We start from the raw sequence: 19,663 nt of genomic DNA, 5'->3' as shown, positions 1-19,663 counted from the left end.
GGAACTAGCTCTTGTAGACCAGGCTGGCCTCAAACTCACAGAGATCCGCCTGCCTCTGCCTCCCGAGTGCTGGGATTAAAGGCGTGCGCTACCACCGCCCGGCTAGGATATATTTTCATATTGCATTATATATTACTCCTACCTCTGATCAAGATACTTATAGATTGTTTACATTTTGAGGTCATTGTTCTCATTTGTTGCACATTTGTTTACAGATTATTTAATATTCTGACATGAAGTTTTAGTCTTTAAGTTATACAGGTATTAATTATTATAGGTCAATAGTTGTTCATGTTTGTTGTACATACAGTCAGATCAGTTAGTTTCCTTAGACTCATAGAGATTGTATTCCGTCTAGATAGGTAATCTTCAACCACTTCAAGGATCTGTGGAACATGGCATTTAAATAACTTAGGGTTCTGTTGACATGAGACATGACTGCTTCTGACAGCACCAATCTATTCCCAATCTCTTCTAGAGAATGTTGAGCACAGAAGACACTCCACTTGGAGTTTGTTTTCTTCTTGGCAATACTGGCTTTTGGGCAAGGAACTGACAATGCCTCAACTACTGACAAGGTACATGGTGTCCAGAAATGGGTAAGCAGAACTGTCAAATCTTGCCAAGACAGGGTAAGACAGTTTTGAAAATTTTCCTGCCTCTGAAAATGGTCTGTCAGTTATGCTAGGCCTTAGCCAAAGTTGGTTGCTTCAACATTGCAAAATGAGACTTTGGGTGATTGCTCAGGTAGCTAATTGTCTCTGCCATATACTACTCACTTTGGAAGCTGCTTGATTGTACTTCCTGCCTGCTCAATTATCTTCCTTCTCAGGCCTTCGATGGGGTTGAAGATTAGATTCATAGCTACTGTACTCTTAGGATCTAGCCAAGCCATTTCCTATACAAGACTTAGACTCCATAGGATAGAATGTTTATTAAAACATTTAGTATTTGTTCCTTGCTTAATATTGTTTATACTGGTTGTAATTCTAATTATACTTGATATCTGTCCTAGTGTACATAGTTTTGTATTGGGTTTGGAACTCTGTTATTTAAACAAAAGGGGGAGGTGCTGTGGGAGCTCATTCTGCTCCTTCAGCCAATAGCCTTTAAGATACCAGCCCACTTGGGCATGGTCTCTTATATTGTAAAAGCTCCGGCTGCCAGACTCTGTTCCTGTTTGCACAGAGGGCTGTTGTCTAGGACAGTGATCTGTAAGTTTTCCCCTTAAATAAATAACCCGTTTATTATTCATAATTCTGAACTGGTGTGGAATTGTTTTGTGACTTACGTCATCAGAAGTGGAGACAGGGGATCTCTCCAGCAAAATAGGTAGGCAGACTAGCCAAATGGTGAGCTCTGGGTTCAATGGGAAATTCTGCCTCAGTGAATATGGTGGAGAGCAACCAACAGAGACATCTGACATCTGTCAACGCTGGGCCTCCGCAGACACATGCACATATGTGCTTAAGCACTCCCCCCCACACACACATACACACACACACACACATACACACACCACATACACACACACACACACACACACACACACTACGTGACAGAAAAGCAAACAAATGGGACTGGAGAGATAGTTCAGAGTTATGAGCTCTTGTTCTTGCAGAGTCTTGGTTTCGATTCTCAGCACCCAAATAAAAATAAATAAATAAAGCAGAGTCATGATGTTCAGATTACTAGTCCCTTGAGAAGTGCAAATCATAACTATGTGAGCTGCTGCTCCATACTCATACGGATGATTTTTAATAAAAGTTGAAACAGAAAACCTACAACCAGAGAAAATGGGTGTTGGCAAGAGCATGGAGAAGTTGGAAGTCTTCTGCTCTGTGGTGGGAGTGTGACATGGGGCAGGTGGTGTGGAAAGCTGCTTGGTAGTTCCTCCTGAAGCTAAACACGCAATTCCTGCTCTGTGTGAGCCAGCAATTTCACTCCTACGTGTATCTCTGGGAGAGATGGAGACATATGTCTATACAAAGACTCGACTATCGTGACTAACACTCTTATGGGCATTTACGTACAAGAGATCGTAATGGCCCAAATGTCCATCAACGGGCGAACAGATGCACAGAATATGTCCTGTCTGAATAATGGGGAAGAATTCAGAATAAAAGAGCGGAAGTACTTTACGGTCAGTGAAAAAAATCAGTCACATAAGGCCACTTACTGAGCCAGGCCTGCAATCCTAGCTGCTTTGGGAGGCTGAGGCAGGAGGATTGCAAGTTCAAGGCCTGCCTAGGAAACTTAGTGAGACATTGTCTTAAAATAAAAAGGAAGAAAAATGTCTGGAAGTGTGGCCCAATGGCGGATCACTTGCCTGGTACAAGGCCCTACGTTTGACACACACACATACACACACACACACACACACTTTCCATGAACATCAAATGTCCACAGAGGAAGAGGCAGAAAATACAGAAACAGCTGCCAGTGGGTGCAGAGTGACTACCTAGTGGGTGCTGTAATGGCGATGGAAAGATTTTGAAACCAGAGAAGACTGGCGGTTACATAACACTCGGGGACACTGGACGCCACGTTTCTGTATGATAAGTGCACGTTACACGGATTTCATTTCGATTTTAAACATGAGTGAACCACACATGAGTAGCAAACTATCCTGCTGGGGAAGAGGGTGGTCTGGGGAAGTAGGAAGGAAGACGTGTGAGAGGGGCCACACTGGGGTGTCCTTCTGGCCACTTGGGCTTTGCATGTGGATGTGCTGCGTGAATGTGCTCCCCTATTCCGATGTATATGGGGTTATGGTCAACACCAGGATGTCTCCCTCAATCACTCTGCCTTTTTAAAAAGCAAGTTATTGTGTGTGTGGGAGAGAGAGTTTGGAGTTCGAGGGCGCCATGACAAATGCACAGAGGTCAGGGACAACTCCTAGAAGCCCCTGTCTGCTCTGTTTTGTTGAGATGGAATGTCTCCTCTTGTTTCCGCTGTAGTACCACACGCTTCAGGCTAACTGCCCTGAGGGTTTCTGTAACTCTTCAGTCAGGCCCCACCCTTCCACAGGAATGCTGGGATTGCAGGTACTCACCTTTGCATCTTTTTGTGGGGGTTGTGGGGATGAAACAGGGGTGGTCAGGTTTGTGTAGACCGCGCCTTTACCCACCGAGCCATCTCTCCAGCCTCCCCCTTGTGTTTTGGGACGAGATCTCTCACTGAACATGGAGCATTCTGGTTTGCATAGGCTATGTAGCCAGGGCTCTACCTGTCTCTGTCTGCCACCACTCCCTTGCTGGGGTTATAGACATAAGCTGCCAGCCCTAGCTTTTACATCGGTCCTGGGAATCCTGATGTTAGAAATGGGTCCCAAACTGGGCAGTGGCGGTGCACGCCTTTAATCCCAGGACTAGGGAGGCAGAGGCAGGTGGATCTCTATGACTCTGAAGCCAACTGGTCTACAGAGCTAGTTCCAGGACAGCTAGGGCTGTTACACAGGGCGAAAAAAGGGTGGGAGAGTTCCCAAGAAAATGTCCAACTATCCAAAGAAGTTCAGCGATGCAAAAATTTTTACTTGTGCAGAAGGATGCAAAGCCATGCGAATCCAGCAATGCAGTGTGCTTAGGAGTTTCCGCTGGGTTTTTATTCCCAATGCAAAGGGGCCGTGCACCTCACTCAGAGTGGTCACGGCTCAGCCCCACATTCTTTAAAGGGTGGGCTCACTTCAAATGGCACAGCTGATAAGCAAAGTGTAACCTTTGGCAGTGAGCTGCAACCCTGAGCATATATTTTTATCTTAGAAAGATGCTGAGTTGGAGAGGGAGACTGGCCAGATGGTGTCTTTACAAATCTCTTTTTAGGGGCTGGAGAGACAGCTTAGTGGTTAAGAGCACTGATTGCCCTTCCAGAGGACCTGAGTTCAGTTCCCATGAACCTATATGGCAGCTCACAACTGTCTGTAGCTACAGTTCTAGGGGATCTGACACCTTCATACAGACATACTTGCAGGCAAAGTACCAACACACACAAAATAAAAACAAACCAATTAAACATTTTACAGACTATATTTTATTATTTTATGTCTGTGAATGCTTTGCCTGCATGCACTATGTGCATTAAGTGCATGCCCGGTGCCCTTGGAGGTCAGAAGAGGTCATTGGTCTCCAGGGACAAGGGTGTGAGCTAACGTATGGCTGCTGGGAATCTAACCTGGGTCCTCTGCCAGAGCAACTGCTCTTAGCCCCCAGGCCATCTTTCCTGATCTAAGTTCTTTACAGATAGAACTTGCATGATCTCATTTAACCCTTCGATAGTGAAGGTAGCATATTTCATTTACACTCGTGCTTGCTCAGGAAGCATTTTACCCACAAAGCCATCTCTCTTGATCTGATTATACTTTCAAGACAGGAACTTGTGTGTATGTGTGTGTGTGTGTGTGTGTGTGTGTGTGTGTGTGTGTGGCCCAGACTGGCCTCACGCTCCAAATCCTCTTGCCTCAGTCCCTGGGTTCTGAGACTGCTATGTGTGTTACCACACCCTTCTGTACATGAGCAATTCTAACAGAAAAACAAGGCTTCCCTCTGCCCTCAAGTCTGCATCTTGCTTTGTCCTGGATGGCCTGCTCAGCTGCAGAGCACATCCTGCTCATGTATTCAAACACTTGACTATCTCAAACGATCCACACCCAGCTGCTTCCTGAGGCCACGGCCTGTGCGACTGTTGTTCCTTCCCTCACCCTTGCTGCTGCCTGTTCGTGGATGACTGAGGGACACTTAGCAGAGAGCCCCAGAGAGCATCAGAAGCTGGCCGGGGAGAGGTCAGTCCCAAATGGGCAGAAGTGGGAGGAGAGGAAAACTGATGTATTTGAAATCCAGATCAGGGTTACCCACCTGGGTCCGAATAGAGTCAGATGAAGGTGAAGTGGGGTGGCTAAGAAGGAAATGGAGACTTTCCTACAGGGTGCAGGAAGGCCCGTGGAGGTCCTGTGGGACAGTCAAGTGAAGGGACCCTGGAAGTTAACCCCTAAGGAGCTTCAGATGGTTCTGCCAGGTCCACATCACAGACCAGGGGCCTGAGGAGCAGAGGGACCTTGCTCTTCCGTCTTCTCTGCTCTGCTTCCGTGTCACCATGACCCTGCAATCACTGCCTGGGGTCCTAATGACCCTAATGAGTTCCAGGAGTGCTGTTCTTGCCCAGTTCTGGCTCTAGAAGATGTGGAATAGGGGTTGTTTTTGCTACTGATGGGAAGGTCTGACCAGCAGTTGGTTGTTTCTGTTAGACTACACACATCCAACCGTCCCACAAATCCACAACCCAACATTCACACTGGACCATGAACGTACATACAAATAAACACCCCAGTTCACACCCCAACTCCCACCAAAATTACACACATAAAACAGACACACCACAACATCCAATGCCCAGCATCCTCTCCCACCACACATCACATGCACACATATTAACACACCAACACCCAACCACTCCATCTCACACCTCCAACACCCATACACCCACACAGACATGGACAAACACCCAAGACCCATGCTTACCCACCGCCACCTCCATACAAACACATACAACAAACGTACACCATATACCCACATGCAGGCACATCCACGTGCAAATACCTATTCACAGCACACAAACACACCAATACCTCCAACGCCCAGGAATAACACCTACCCAACACCCCCAATACCCAGCCAACACTCATACATCAATGCCCACACCTATACAAACATATCCAACACCTCTGCAGTTAGTGCTCCTACCCCTACCACATACCCAACACTCATGCACAACATAGCACACACAAACTCATTCAGCACCAACACCCATCTACAGTGCAGTGCCAAACTCCTTACCAAACACACACCCTCCCATGCATGCATGCACACACACACACACATGCATACACACACACACAACACACACACAAACACACTCACTCATCACCTAAGAGCAAACACCCAACAACAACAGAGCACAGGTGTGTGTGTGTGGCAGGGTGGGCTGAGGTTTCATTTCTTCCAACTGCCCACTCTCTGGGGAAAGTTTGGCAACCGCCAGGCTAATCTGTTTTTTGTTTTTATTTTCTCCAGAAGATTTGGGAAGGAAAAAACCCTGGGGAAAGCATAGAATGAAGGAATGGGTTGGTCCCAAACCCATGGTCTTGGGTCCAGGCTATGTCCTGTGAGCGCTCTGCTTCTGTGAGCCTCACACGACCATCCTCCTTTCCAGTCTGGGCCTGGGAAGGCTGCATCCCACTGCACCGGCAGGGCCTGGAGGAAGAGGGCCCTAGGTGTGGGGTAACAGCTTCAGGAGTGTGTCACTAGATCCCCTGGACAGGGAACACTCAGGGAGCAGGGGCAGGAGCCAGGCAGCTGGGGACCCCAGGAATGGGAGCCGTGGTTGGGACAGAATGTTCCAGCAACTTGGCCTTCTTCACCTGACCCATCTCGTCCTGGCCTCAGTCCATCATGGGGTAGCAACTGGCACTGGGTGGTTTATGTGGACTTGGCTAGGCACGGCGACTAGGCTATAATCTGAAGGATCATGAAGAATCTCCACGTCTGTACAGCTCTGCAGAACCTGGACGATTCCCGACTCCTTAGTGGACATACTTGATCTTTCACCCATTTATTGTCCATGGGGCAGCTGCCAGGAGAACCTTCAGAAAACTCTTTCCCTGTTTCTAAGATCATTTTGGAGACAGGGGAGAAGTCTGGCTTCCAACCTGTCTGGGAGACTGAACGACTGGATGCTTGCTCAACACTGGTGATAAATCCTTCACGTCCCATGGTTCCCAGGGGCAGGGATCTTGGGAAAGTCCATGTCCCCCAGGCTTCCAGCCACTCAGTCTCCTCAGAGCACATTCCAGGGCCTGATGGGACCTGAAGCTGTAGGCTGGAATGGGAGGAGGTGAGACAGATGGTAGGGCACCTGGAGGGACATGGAGGACTGTGGAGGGCAGGGCCGGATCTGGCTGGATCACTGGGCAGTGCTACATCTTCCCAGGTACCTTCCCTTCAGAACAGGGCATCCTGAGCTGGTGCAGCCCACGGTGGGCAGACTGGACGCTGGTACAGAGACGGCTCCCACATCATTGCTACAACAGTAGCTGCTGTGCTGTGGGAGTTTTGCTCTTGGGTTCTAGGTCCTAAATGCTCCTAGATTCACCCAGAAAATGGAGTATTGGGTCCTCTAGGTCTCAGAGTCTGCAGAAATCTGGCTGTGGAGGGTGCAGCTCCTGGCCTTTGGGAGATAGGAGAAGACAGCGAGACCTTGGATGCACTGGCTTGGTTTCTGTTTCCTTGCTGGCAGCCCTTCGTTATTTGGGCTGAAGGAAGGGTGAGGTGTGGCAAGCTCCTGCCACACTGAACTGTTAGCCCAAGAAGAGTACGTGACGAGTCCCCGCATCTGTGGGACGGTGTCTGGGTATCTGTAACGTATTCAGTGACGGAGGTTGGAAATTTGGCGAACCTGCCTCCCAAAAGTTAGTCGCCTATAATTATACATTTCATTCCTTAGGACCGAGGTCCCATATGCCACTTGTTGGTGGCCATGAGACTCTTACCATGAAAGTTCATGGTCTCTGGAACATCTTTGGAGTAATAGTCAGGTTCTAGGCAAGGGCGGAGATCAGACCCTGAATGACCCTTTTCGTGGAGGGTCCATCAGAGCAGTGGGGGCATCTCAGTAGGTAAGGACTCAGGATAGTGGACTATGGGGCCAAAGCTAATGCCATGGTAACCTCTAGTTACCATGACCAAAAGAGTGGACAGCTGTGACCTTCTGGACTTGGGGGTCACCCTTTCCCATTCTGGATGTATGCTCTAAACTTCTAGCCTCAGGGACTCTGGGGTTGTTTAGGAGCCTCATTAGAAGTGGATGGAGTGCTTCTTTAGCCAAGGCTGGGTGCCCGGGAATAGCTGTCCTGGCCCTGTCCATCAAAGGTCATGCTCCCTGGTGCCTCCTCAAACCTAGCACCCAAAATGTCAGTTATTTCCATCATACGGAAGAGAAAAAAAGGGGCTGAAGTTGCCCACCCCACTCGGAGCACTGGGAAGAACCCGGTCAGAGGCTCTGCTTTCTCCCAATCCTGATCCTTTCCAGGCAGACAGCATTTGTGGCATAGGATGGAACGGTTCTCATCACCCGCACTGGGCTAGGCTGGGTGACAGAGCAGGGCTGTGGTGTCAGTGTCTGGCTTTGCAAGGCCCCAACCACAGGGGAAAGCGGAAGTTCAGAGAGGCTGACAGCCTTGCCCAAGATCCCCCTGTAGTTTAAGGTGCGCGGGTCTTGCTTCTCAAGCAGGGGAGACAGCCCCGCCACCGCCGTGCGATAGCCCAGGCTTAGGTACCCGCAGGATGTGAAGGTCTGGATGGAGCGAAGATCGGAAGGAGCCCTAAAGACTGAGAGCTGAGGCAAGTGGTGGGAGCCCATGGTAAATGGGGTGTGGTGGAGCGTGTGCCGACCTGGTAGAAGACGAGGGCCTGGGTATGGAGGGCAAAAAGGTCCGGGTTTCGGAGGTAGCCACTCTCTTGCCAGAATCATTGAAGGATCTCACAGCCTTGGAAAGGAATAAATGGAGGGACAGAAAGGGGTGCCGACGGGGAAGTGAGGCGGTCAGCCCGGGTCTGAGGGCGCGGAAGAGACCAGTGAGAAGGTCCGTGTTGGGTGGGGTCCGCGCCCGGGTCGCCTATAGAACGGGATCAGACCCGGGCTCCCCGGTAAGTGGAGAACGGCAGTGACCGAGCCGTCGGGGCGCAGGGGCTGGGGCGCCCCCTCTGGCAGCAGCGTGGGGTCCGGACGGGGAGGGCAGGGGCGGCGCCAGGCAGCGGTGACGTGCGCGGGGGACGTGCCGCGCGAGGGATGAGAGCACTTAAAGTCGCCCCCGGCTCGGCGCCGAGCAGCCGAGGCGGGCAGAGGCGGACGCTGTAGCTGGCGGTGGTGGTGGCAGGTAGGCGCGGCGGGATGCGCGGTGGGATGCTTGGCGCGCGGAGCCAGGCAAGGACCCTCCAGTCACCTAGGGGTTGGGCCTTCGTTCATCAGGTGCCGGATCCGGGCCTGGAGCTCCTGGCTCCTGGTCCTCTCCGTTCTTGGTTCTCCAGCCCTGGGTTTCTCCTGACTTGGAGAATCCTCTCACCACCGCAGCTCCACCAAATTGCCCGGAGCAGCCAGTTGAGCGTTTGCATCCTGCCTCCCTACCTTCACAGAAGCCTATCCATCCGGCAGCCCTCGGGGGCTGGGCTTCATCCAGGAGGCAGCTGCCCTGGACAACCAAACGTCCACAGTATAAATAGCTCGGCCCAAGAGGGTTTGGAGGGTGGCCGGGCGGCTGGAGAGCCTGGGCTATATTTGGTGGGAATGATATAGACTTCTTGGAACCCTGAACCTCCAGCGGGCATCAGCAGGCCGCCAACTGAGAGAGGAGCACGTGCGCTTCGGAATGGTTGGGAAAAGGAATGCCCTCGGATTTCTTCCTCCCGTCTCTTTACATTTTACTATCACCTTAAAGCCGTTAACCCTCACCCAGCCACCACCACTAGCCCAAACTAGGCACATGAAAATGTGTTTTCCCCTCATAATGGCGTAATTTGCTCTATCCTCATTTCGTGGGAAAACCAGGTGCACAGCCTTGGCTTTCTTACCTGAAAAGTGGGTTTTCTGGATGCTGGTCCAGGTTTAAGTGCAAGGGAAGCCGCTAACTCTGGACTGATGATCCTTGGAGTTTGGGTGGCGGGTAAGGGCGGCAGCAGAATCGAGTCTGCTCTACCCGACGTACAGGGCTGCATGTCCAGGCCGACAGGAACGCTTTCTGTGATGGTCAGAGCCATAATGGCAAGGCTTCCTCATACTACACAATAGCTTGTCCAGACCTGGGGGTGGATTCTGCAGGGGGCAGGAGGTTATCTCCCGGGGCTCTCAGCTTCATTCCACAGGCCTGAGAGTTGGCTGGTGTCCAGTGGATGTTGGGTCTGTCTGTGAGAAATGGGGACAGTCCCGAAAATGTGGGGGCTCCCTCAGGATGGGCAGGGACTAACACACAGCTAGGATGTGGTGCAAACGATGGGTCTATTACCTCTCAAGGGGCACCGGGGCACTATCTAAGTATATGTGGAGCCTTCTTGGCAGGGACGTTGTGGTGTCGACAAAGCCCTGAACAACCATTAGTTTGGTTCAAAGATGGACTTCCCCACACCACCAGTGACCTTGGGGCAGGGCTTGCCTGGAAGTCTAAATTTGGAGGGGTAGCAAGGAGAAAGCATGTTGAACATAAGAGCCATCAAGGAGCGATATGGAAGGGGTCAGTTTGTGGGACCCCACAGTACGCTGATGTGCCAGGATTTCTGACTCTAGGGCCAGTTCTGTTGTGAACTGGCCAGGAAAGGGCTGGGGGCGGGGGGCGGGGTGGCTGGTGAGGAGCCACGTGCAGAAGGGCACCTTGCCCCACCCCACCCCACCCCAGTCGGACGGACCTTCTGGATGGTGGTGCTTAGCAAATGGAGACCCCTCTGGACCAGGCCTTGATCCACCTGGCACTGGGCACTGGCACGGGAGCAGGGCAGTTATGGAGACCGCCCTAGTGGCAAGAGTAGGCCTCCGGCCTCAGTTTCCATTAGCGGAATGGGCCATGAGGGGCAGATGCACTTAATGAACTATCTGCGAGACCGAAGTTCATCGGTCAGCATCCCAGAGGCTCGGCCGCGCAGAGGGAAATGGCGCGCCTGGAAAGCGAATCTGTGGGTGAGTCGTAGGACTCCCCCCCCCCCCCCCCCCTTAGGGCAAGTGGCGCCGCACTCTGAAAGTACGGTAGGAGTGGAGAAGGACCGCCTACTCCAGGCAATACGGTGGCGGCTCCTCCCTTGGCGCGGTCACGTCCCCCACGTCCCGAGGCCGCTTGGGCGGAGCTTCCTTCCCTTCCCGACCCTAGCCCGACCCACTGAGCCCCGCCTAGGTTTGCTGGACCTTTACCTCCAGTCCGCAGAAGGAGTGAGGCTGGGCTGGTCGGTTGCCTCCACTAACCCGAGCCCCACCCCCACCTACCTCCTTGCCAGACAATGATGGGAGTTTCGGGGGCACTTATGACTTCTGAGCCTCCCGTTAGCCTTAAATCCTGGCTTTGTGGAGGAGTGGCCATTGCAATGCCCAGCAGGCCTAGGTGGAACTCTGTTGGAAAGTGGCCCAGAGAGAGCCCCATACGCTGACCCTAACCTTGCAGAGAAGGGGCTCCCACGGCAAGATGGAGCGGGTCCCTAGGGCTGCCCCATTTTGTGACAGTCAAGCGTGGAAAGTTCCTCATACGATGTGGGACTCTGAGCCCATCTATCCTAGGACAGCCCTGCAGGGATCTCTGGCCTGAGGTGGGGTGGGGTAGTGATTGGCAAACAAGACCAGTGTTTCTGCCCTACTGGTCCCTGTAGAGTTGATGTGAGCTGACGGGACAACCTGGAGCCTGGGCAGGCCAGCTGAGATGGGGCGGAGGGCCGGGCAAGCCCGTGGCCCAACCTCTGCGGCACCATAGACGCCTCTTCAGAAAAAGCCTTTCTTTCCACGGCATTCTTTACATGCTGGTGGGCTCAGGGCTGAGGGCTCAGAAAGGAGAGCACACTGCAATCCCTGTTTGTATGATGGTAGGGGAAGGGAGTGAGGAAACGAACTTGGAAGGAGGTCTTTCAGCAACTTCTCCCCCCCCACCACCATGGTACTGGGTGCTAGCCTCAACTAGCTGCTTAGTTGTTTTGGGAGGAAATCTGGAATGTTAACCAAGGAAGATAGTTGCCTTAGTTCCTGTCACCTACTTAGACCACAAAGGCAGGGCCAAGGCTGGTCCCTCCTTGGATGATAGGCACTTAAGGGGCCCTGAACGGACCACAGACCAGAACTCGGGGCTTGGACCACCATGGGTACCCGGTACGCCTTCTTTGGACTGATAGTCCAGGCGCTTGAACCCAGAGGGATGTTGCAAGGGACTCCCATGTACCTATGCCGTAGGCAGCAGCCAGTGGTGTTAGACCTTCCAAGGGCCTCTAGGGACCAACTTTTGGGAGCACCCTGGAGACTTTCCTGACCCAGTCCCCACCCCCAGATCGGTTTTCTGTGACCTGGAGGCTGAGTTTATTTCTGGGCTGCTTCAAATGCTTCCCTGGGAGGGTAAAATGTCACTGAAAGGCCAGATGGCTAGGGTGTGCCTGAGGCTATCCTGTTGGAGGTGGGGAAGCCCTAGGGTTAGGGCACTGGCCTGCATTTTGGCCCATCCGTGCTGTTACCCTGCAGATCTCAACCTCAAAGCAGGCTGGAAATCCTAACCTTTTACGCAATTGGGATGTGTTGAGGCCTGGGCGACCAAATGCAGTCTAAAGGGCAGGCTTAAACTGTGCCCCTGGTTGGGACATTTGATCTCCCTGAGAAGTCTTTCTCTGCCGGGTCTCTGGTGACCAGCTGGGGTGGGCGCTGGTGAGGTTCCATTAGGGTGGTTAGTGCCAGACTGGGTAAGGACGACGCTGGTGTGGGGCCTTGGCAGAGAGCTTGTCTTGGTGCTCTCTGAAGCACTGAAGGTGGCCCTCCCTGTATTATCAGCCTTACATGGCGGCCATGGACCCGAAAAGCTCCAGAACATGGACCCTTCTGACCTTGCTTGCCCAGTTTAGAGGGCGCCTCGTCTACAGCTGGGAATTATGTTCCCATTTCTCTCCTCGTTGGACTCTGAGAGCTCCAGTGAGGGCCCAGCCTTTATAATAAACAAAGGTGAAGAAGCTTCAAAAGGCTGGAATCCTTGTTAGTACCTTGACGAGTGCTGGGCAGACCCGAAACTGCCCAGGTGCTCAGGTGTCCAGAGTTAGGTTCGTGTTCACTGCTGGTTCTGGGCATGTTCTCCTCTTTGCTTTGTATGGAAACTGGGTTTTATTTATTTTTTTACATTTTATTTTGTGAACACGGGGGTGGGGGCACAGGCATCTGTGTGCCTGTGTGTGCCATTGCTTGTGGAGGTCAGGACAACCTGTAGGAGTCGGGTTCTCTCCTTCCGTCATGTAAGTCATGGGGATCAAGCCCAGGCTGTCAGCGTAGGCGGCAGGTGCCTTTAGCCACTGAGCCACCCTGCCCACCCTGGATTTATTTTTAAAAGTGCAACAGAAAGCTTGGCATGGTGATGCATGCCAGCAACCCCAGCACTCAGGGGTTAGAGGCAGGGGAGTTTGCCATCCTGGGATACATAGAGAGTTCCAAGCCAACTAGGGCTCCATCGTGAGATAGTGTCTCTGTCTCTCTGTCTCTGTCTCTCTCTCTCTCCCTCGTATGCACGCACATGGTAACAAACTGGGCCTGGGATCCTCCTCATGCTTTCTGTCTTAGCTTCATCTCTAAATGGTACGGCCCTAAACTGTACTCCCCCACTCCCGGTACTAACTTTCCCTTTAAAACCCAGGGCTGATGGATAAGAGGTGCCTGGCACCTGGGGCTCCCACTGAGCATGTCTTGATTGTGGCCATGATACTTCTCCTTTGGGTCAGAGTGCGGAGGGTCTCAGGCTGGGTCATGGCCAGAAGTCAGAAGCAGGGTGAAGTCCTCGAAGGTTGGTGTGCCTTCCTATCAGAGCTGTGTGTTGTTTCTGAGCCTTAGGAAAAGCCTTGGTAGAGTCCCGCCAAGCTTGGACTTCCTCAGACAGTCTAGTTTAACACGTCTGTGTCCCAATCACGGGACTGTGCTCATAAGAAGACGGCAGCAAAGGGGCAGGGCTGGAGCCTAGAGACCCAGGGTGAGCAGCCAAGGTGGGAAGCTCTCCTGGTCGGGGGGTTTACATTCCAGCGCAAGCTACCCTTAAACACTGTGGATTGATCTTTCTCCCCAGAGTACTGGTTGGCAGCACAGCATTTGAGGAGACTGGACTGAAAACTCAGGTCAGAGGCTGTCCCCCCCCCCCCCCCCCCCCCCGCTGCAGCTCAATTCTTGGTGAGATGGGGGATGAGGCCAAGCAACCTCTGGGATTAGGGGACTAGTGATTGTGGGGTCGACAGCCAAACAAAAACCTGGTCCTAGACTTGTTCTGTCTCTCATCAGCTAAGCCCCTGAAATTCATGAAAAGGGAAGTTAGTGTGTGTGTGTGTGTGTGTGTGTGTGTGTGTGTGTGGTAGGTGTGGGTGTTTTGGGATACTCCCTGCTTGCTTACGGCTAGGGGCCAGAAGATTGGTCCTTGTTCCAATAAGTTTGTTATGAGCTGCTGCCATGGCTGATGTTTTCCCTTAACCCCCAGGCCTTCCTCGGGGAACCCATCGGGATCTTCAGCCTCTCCTTCATGGATGGTTGTAGGCAGTTACAACAACTGAGCTCTTCCCAGGGGAAGTAGGAAGCCCCCCTCAGATACCACGGCCTGTGTTTCCATCTGCCTCTGTTCCAGACCCACGTCCTCCCAGGCAGTCAGAAAGGGGACTCCAGAGTGGGGAAAGGAAGAAGCATAGCTCCTCAGGGGTAGGAGAACAGGGCTGGGTACTCACCCCAGATATCCTGGGGGAGGACTCAAGAGTGCGCCTCCTCAAAGGGATGGGCACAGCCTCTGCCCGGCACAAGTTCAGAAAACACCAGCCAGGCTGATTTCTTGGGTCTGCTCTTCCTAGGAGGTAATGTGACTCCTGGTCCAACCCTAAAAAGATCATTGTACTTTATAGCCACCTGTGTGGGAACAGACAGCTGAGTGAGGGGTCCAGACAGCTTCCCAAAGTACCCGCCGGGGAGGGGGAGCCGGGGAGGGGGAGCCTCCAGTCGGCAATACCGGGGGCTGTCCATGGCCCGCTGCCAATGCTGGGGCCCTCCAGGTGTCCCCACCCTCCTCTGCTGGGCTGCCGTTGAGATGATCACCCTGGCAACCTAAGTCAGCTCTGTTTCTTTTCTCTCAGGGCGAGGCGAAACCAGCCCTCCAGGCTATGGGAGGTGCTGTGGTGGACGATGGTCCCACTGGCATCAAGGCCCCCGATGGGGGCTGGGGCTGGGCTGTCCTCTTTGGCTGTTTCATCATCACGGGTTTCTCCTACGCCTTCCCCAAAGCGGTCAGCGTGTTTTTCAAGGAGCTCATGCATGAGTTTGGGATTGGCTACAGCGACACGGCCTGGATCTCCTCCATCCTGCTCGCTATGCTGTATGGCACAGGTGAGGGAGCGCCGAGGGGTGGGGGCGAATCCTTGAGGGGGTGGTGCCTGGAGAGGGCAGAGCCCAGCTGGAGGCCTGGCTGCTCCCTTAGCTCCCATCTCTACACAGGCCCCCTCTGCAGCGTGTGTGTGAACCGCTTTGGCTGCCGGCCTGTCATGCTTGTGGGCGGCCTCTTTGCATCCCTGGGAATGGTGGCCGCGTCCTTCTGCCGAAGCATTATCCAGATCTACCTCACCACAGGGGTCATCACAGGTGAGCCGAGGTCGGGGGACCTGCAGACCTGCTCATCTGAGCACTGTGGGACGTCTTGGCTGGACCCTTTCCTCCCGTCCTAAGAGTTTGCTGAGATGAGTGGCCAGTTCTACTCTGGTCCACTAAATGCTCACCACCATTTGCAATGGAGCCTGTGTCCAGGGAAGCAGGGGCATGGATGAAGGTGTGGGGAGGCACAGGGCCCCACACCGCCCTCCTTGGACGTCCTGCGTTTGAGGTCTTCCACTGTCCTCTCTTACAGGCCTGGGTCTGGCTCTCAACTTCCAGCCTTCCCTCATCATGCTCAACCGGTACTTCAACAAACGGCGCCCTATAGCCAACGGGCTGGCCGCAGCGGGCAGCCCGGTGTTCCTCTGTGCGCTGTCTCCACTGGGGCAGCTGCTGCAGGACCACTATGGCTGGCGGGGTGGCTTCCTCATCCTGGGGGGCCTGCTGCTCAACTGCTGCGTGTGTGCTGCGCTCATGCGGCCGCTGGTGGCGCCCAAGGCGAGGGGAGGGGCCGAGTCCCAAGCACCCCAGCGGCCATCCAGGCGCCTTCTGGACTTGAGTGTCTTCCGAGACCGTGGCTTCCTCATCTACGCTGTGGCCGCCTCCATCATGGTGCTGGGGCTCTTCGTGCCTCCGGTGTTCGTGGTGAGCTATGCCAAGGATCTGGGTGTGCCCGACACGAAGGCCGCCTTCCTCCTCACCATCCTGGGCTTCATCGACATCTTCGCCAGGCCCACGGCTGGTTTCATCACGGGCCTCAAGAAGGTGCGGCCCTACTCTGTCTACCTCTTCAGCTTTGCCATGTTTTTCAACGGCTTCACAGACCTCACAGGCTCCACGGCCAGCGACTACGGTGGCCTGGTGGTCTTCTGCATCTTCTTTGGCATTTCGTATGGCATGGTGGGGGCTCTACAGTTTGAGGTGCTAATGGCCATCGTCGGCACTCACAAGTTCTCCAGTGCCATCGGTCTTGTGTTGCTGTTAGAGGCTGTGGCTGTGCTCATTGGACCCCCATCAGGAGGTGAGTGCTGCTGGCGGGGACACCAGGGCAGAGCGGGCAAGGGCTGTCCTCCCTGCTTTAGGAGACTGGAAATGGATACGGTCTGGGGCCAGCAGAGGTCAGCAGTGAGCTGCTGGCTCTGAGCCAAGACAGGCATAAACTTGACAGCCCTACCCATAGGGTCTGGCAGCTTCTTTAGGCGTCTGCATACCACGTGGGGGCAGCTTTCAAGGGAATGGGGCAAGATTTGTTACTTTGGTCCTTTTACTTTCTGAAGGCCAGCCGAAAAACACTCCATTGAAATTGAGAATGGTTTTGGCTGGCAAGGACAGCCTAGCCATCCTGGACCTGGGTCTCTTACTCCACAGCCCTTTCTGATCCTCTTATAGCCTCTGGCTCCTTCTTTCTCCAAGAATGGCCTTGGGGTCCTCAGTTACTGGGCAGCTAAGGCATGTTTCTTCCTAAGGGGTCTGTAACTGGGAAGGGGGGTAGAGACTTCAAGGCCACTTCTATCTATTCTTTGCTCTCATGGGGAGGAGGAAAAGGAAGAGGAGGCTGGAGAGGGCTGAGAAGATGCTGCTGGGGATGGAGAAGTGTGAGGCATTTCCTCAATGCCGGGAGAGGGAGCCCTGGTCCGGGGTGGAAGCAGGGTACTCCCAGGAGCTTCTGGTGACCTGAGTCTTCTTTGCAGGCAAGCTGCTGGATGCAACCAAAGTTTACAAGTATGTGTTCATCCTGGCCGGGGCTGAGGTGCTCACCTCCTCCCTTGTGCTGCTGCTGGGCAATTTCTTCTGCATCAGGAAAAGGCCTGAGGTGACACAGCCTGAGGTGGCGGCCTCAGAGGACACGCTCCATAAGCCCCCTGTGGATGTGGGGGTGGACTCGAGGGAGGTGGAGCACTTCCTGAAGGAACAGCCTGAGAAAAATGGGGAGGTGGTTCACACCCCAGAAACCAGCGTGTGAGTGGCCTGGCCAGGCGGGCAGGGAGCAGGGAAGAGGTCCAGAGACTGGCAACGCTCATATTTATTTCACAAACAGGACCAGCTGAGGCGGGGCCATCGGCTCAGCTCTGGCTGCCTGGTCAGCGGGTCAGTGTTTTGCGGGGAGAGGTGGCGGGGTGGGAACCGTGTCATTCCAAAGTGGATCTGCGGTGAAGCCAAGGGAGTCCCACGGTTACCAGCCGCCTACACCAGGGACGAGGGACCCAGCCTGCTGAGCCCAAGCGGCCTGTGCCTCCCCCGCCCCCCGCTGTGGCCAAGGACCTAGAAACCCACACTTAGGAGACAACACGACTTTAATCAGATGGCAGGGCTGGGACAGGTGGGTGCTGGCAGGTGGGTGCTGCCGGCAGGGTCCTCCCTGATCCTATCCCCATCTCCAGCCCTCTGTTGTCTAGCAAAGAGCTCCTTCTGTCTGACACGGTGGAAATAGTCCTGTGTGCAGGAGGAGCGCCAGAGGGCTTGTCTCCAGGAGCTGTCTGTTTCTGGGCAGTGGTCTGTTCACCCTAAGTCCCACCTTTGTTAAATAACAAATCGCTGATTCTTAAAAAGTGGTTCTGACATCTTCATTAGCTCTCCCAGTTTTGCCTGCTGTCACCTTCTTTGCTGCCTCTGGGGTTTGTTCAGCAGCCACAGCATTCGTACGGCAGGAAGAAAAGGGGCGAGGGGAATACCGAGGGAGGGAGAGCCCCATGCTAGAGAGGGGTGCCTGGGTGGCACTTGGAGGCCATGGGGAACCCCCAGGGCTGAGGAGACTGAGCTGAGATGTGGCATAAGCTACGTTCACTGTGTGTGGGCTTCCAGCGTGAGTTTCCTGCCTTCCGTTTATTCGCCCCTCTGGAGGGCCGGTAAATTTCTCTCTGTGGTCAGCGCCTGCTGATCTCTGTTCCCCGTCCTCCTCTGTCCAGCCCATGCTCAGCACTCGGGTTCGCCCTGGGCACCTCGCACCCACCTGCCCTGTGGCCAGTGGCGGCCTGCGTGGCTGGAAGCCCGGTCAGAGGCCGCTGGGGCCGCCTCAGTAGGTGGTTCGTCGTGGGCGCTGGGGACGGCAGCGGGCACCTTGGCGGGCCGCATGCAGCCGGAGAGATGCCACGTCCCTGCTCCTCTGCAAGGAAAAGGAGGCGAGTGCTCATATCTGGGCCCAGCCTCCCATACCCTCTGGTGGGTCTGGTCCTGCTAAGCCCCACATGGAGGTCAAGGCCTTGCAGCTCTGACCCAGTCTCAACACTCTGGGGTGCCTCTCCCATTTGGTGTTTCTGTTCCCTCTAGGAGGTCAGCTGTGGTCACATGCATTCTGGAGTCTCAGAGCAAATGGGAATGGCAGGACCTCAGGCTTCCAAACAGGCTAAGCTCCGACTGTGGCCATTAGCAGCTGCCCCTGGAAACTAGAGGGGAAGAGAAAGTGGTGGGGGAAGAGGGTACATGCTGGGTGGGGCAGAGGCACTGGGCCTCAGGGAACATAGCTTGCTCTGCCCACTCTCAGTTGGCCTCTGGGCGAACCTCAGCAATTACACTGGTGGAATCACTGGTTGAGAGTGGCTCTTGGGGCTGGGCACAGGGAGGACTTGTTTCTAGAACCATCTGCACTGATCAGACCCTCACTAAGCTGTATCACCCTGGGGGAGAGGTCATGCTGCCCCTCCCCTTTGTTCTTCCCACACCTGCGCCCAGGGCATGTGGTCTATGCGAACAAGAAGCAGTCAGGAAATGGCAAAATGGTCCGGCTTCATGCACACAAGCAGTCACTGTTAGGATGTTGGGACCATTTTTTTTTTTTACAAAGACACTTCTTTATAGGGAAGAGATCCCCAGTGATCGTCTTCGTAAGGAAGATGTTGGGTGACCAGCCCTGAGGGCCCTCCCAAGCCTGTGCTGGTGGGACCCCACTTGCACCCTAGGGTGGCAGCTTTGGGCCCTGTAATGAGCAGGTAGTTTTATCTGTGTTTCTGCACGGAGATATTTTCCAATTGGACAGAAGGAAACACAGTCCTCAAAGTATTGCGGCTGGGGAACCTAGAGCGGTGCCCAGCCCAAGCAGGTGATGTGAGGCCTCTGAATTCAGCTGGAGACACCAAAGGACACAGACTGCCCTGCAGGGGCTGAGTGGAGTGCCAAGGGAAGGCTGCATTTAGTATCCCGTGATCCATCCAGGCCCACCCATAATTGGGCTTGCAGTAAGGGAAACGGATATCCCATCACCCCCAACTCAAGAGCCAAATGAGCTAGGCTCATAGGCCAGCATTGCCAACCTCACTGGGCCCGTCCCCTCAATCCCGTACCCTACTCCTGGCAGAGA

At 53.9% G+C, this 19,663-nt stretch overlaps 1 protein-coding gene across 2 annotated transcripts; it reads left to right on the top strand.

Moving 5' to 3' along the window:
- The first annotated feature begins 8,817 nt into the window (after window positions 1–8,817).
- LOC121444065 (monocarboxylate transporter 4-like) lies at window positions 8,818–17,903 on the top strand. 2 transcript variants are annotated; one of them, XM_041645807.1, is made up of 6 exons: window positions 8,841–8,926; window positions 13,817–13,865; window positions 14,859–15,108; window positions 15,217–15,360; window positions 15,623–16,390; window positions 17,061–17,903. In XM_041645807.1, the coding sequence occupies exons 3-6, from the start codon at window positions 14,886–14,888 to the stop codon at window positions 17,330–17,332; spliced, it is 1,407 nt and encodes a 468-aa protein (XP_041501741.1). In that variant the 5' UTR covers window positions 8,841–8,926; window positions 13,817–13,865; window positions 14,859–14,885; the 3' UTR covers window positions 17,333–17,903. The 2 variants fall into 2 exon arrangements, with proteins under 2 accessions (XP_041501744.1, XP_041501741.1); XM_041645810.1 differs by lacking the exon at window positions 13,817–13,865 and having other exon boundaries at window positions 8,818–8,926.
- The last annotated feature ends 1,760 nt before the right edge of the window (window positions 17,904–19,663 follow it).

The sequence above is a fragment of the Microtus oregoni genome, unplaced genomic scaffold (genome assembly GCF_018167655.1).
Source record: "Microtus oregoni isolate MIOR12 unplaced genomic scaffold, Mior012 000117F_ref0000505, whole genome shotgun sequence".
Lineage (NCBI taxonomy): Eukaryota > Metazoa > Chordata > Mammalia > Rodentia > Cricetidae > Microtus > Microtus oregoni.
Note: the sequence above shows the minus strand (reverse complement) of the source record. Positions and strands in the feature narration are given on the sequence as shown.

What these genes read in the sequence shown, in the direction of transcription:
- LOC121444065 (XM_041645810.1), top strand. Translation starts at nt 14,886, where the DNA reads ATGGGAGGTGCTGTGGTGGACGATGGTCCCACTGGCATCAAGGCCCCC. An exon ending in CACCACAGGGGTCATCACAG is followed by an intron (nt 15,361 to 15,622) that starts GTGAGCCGAGGT and finishes CCTCTCTTACAG; the next exon opens with GCCTGGGTCTGGCTCTCAAC. An exon ending in CATTGGACCCCCATCAGGAG is followed by an intron (nt 16,391 to 17,060) that starts GTGAGTGCTGCT and finishes TCTTCTTTGCAG; the next exon opens with GCAAGCTGCTGGATGCAACC.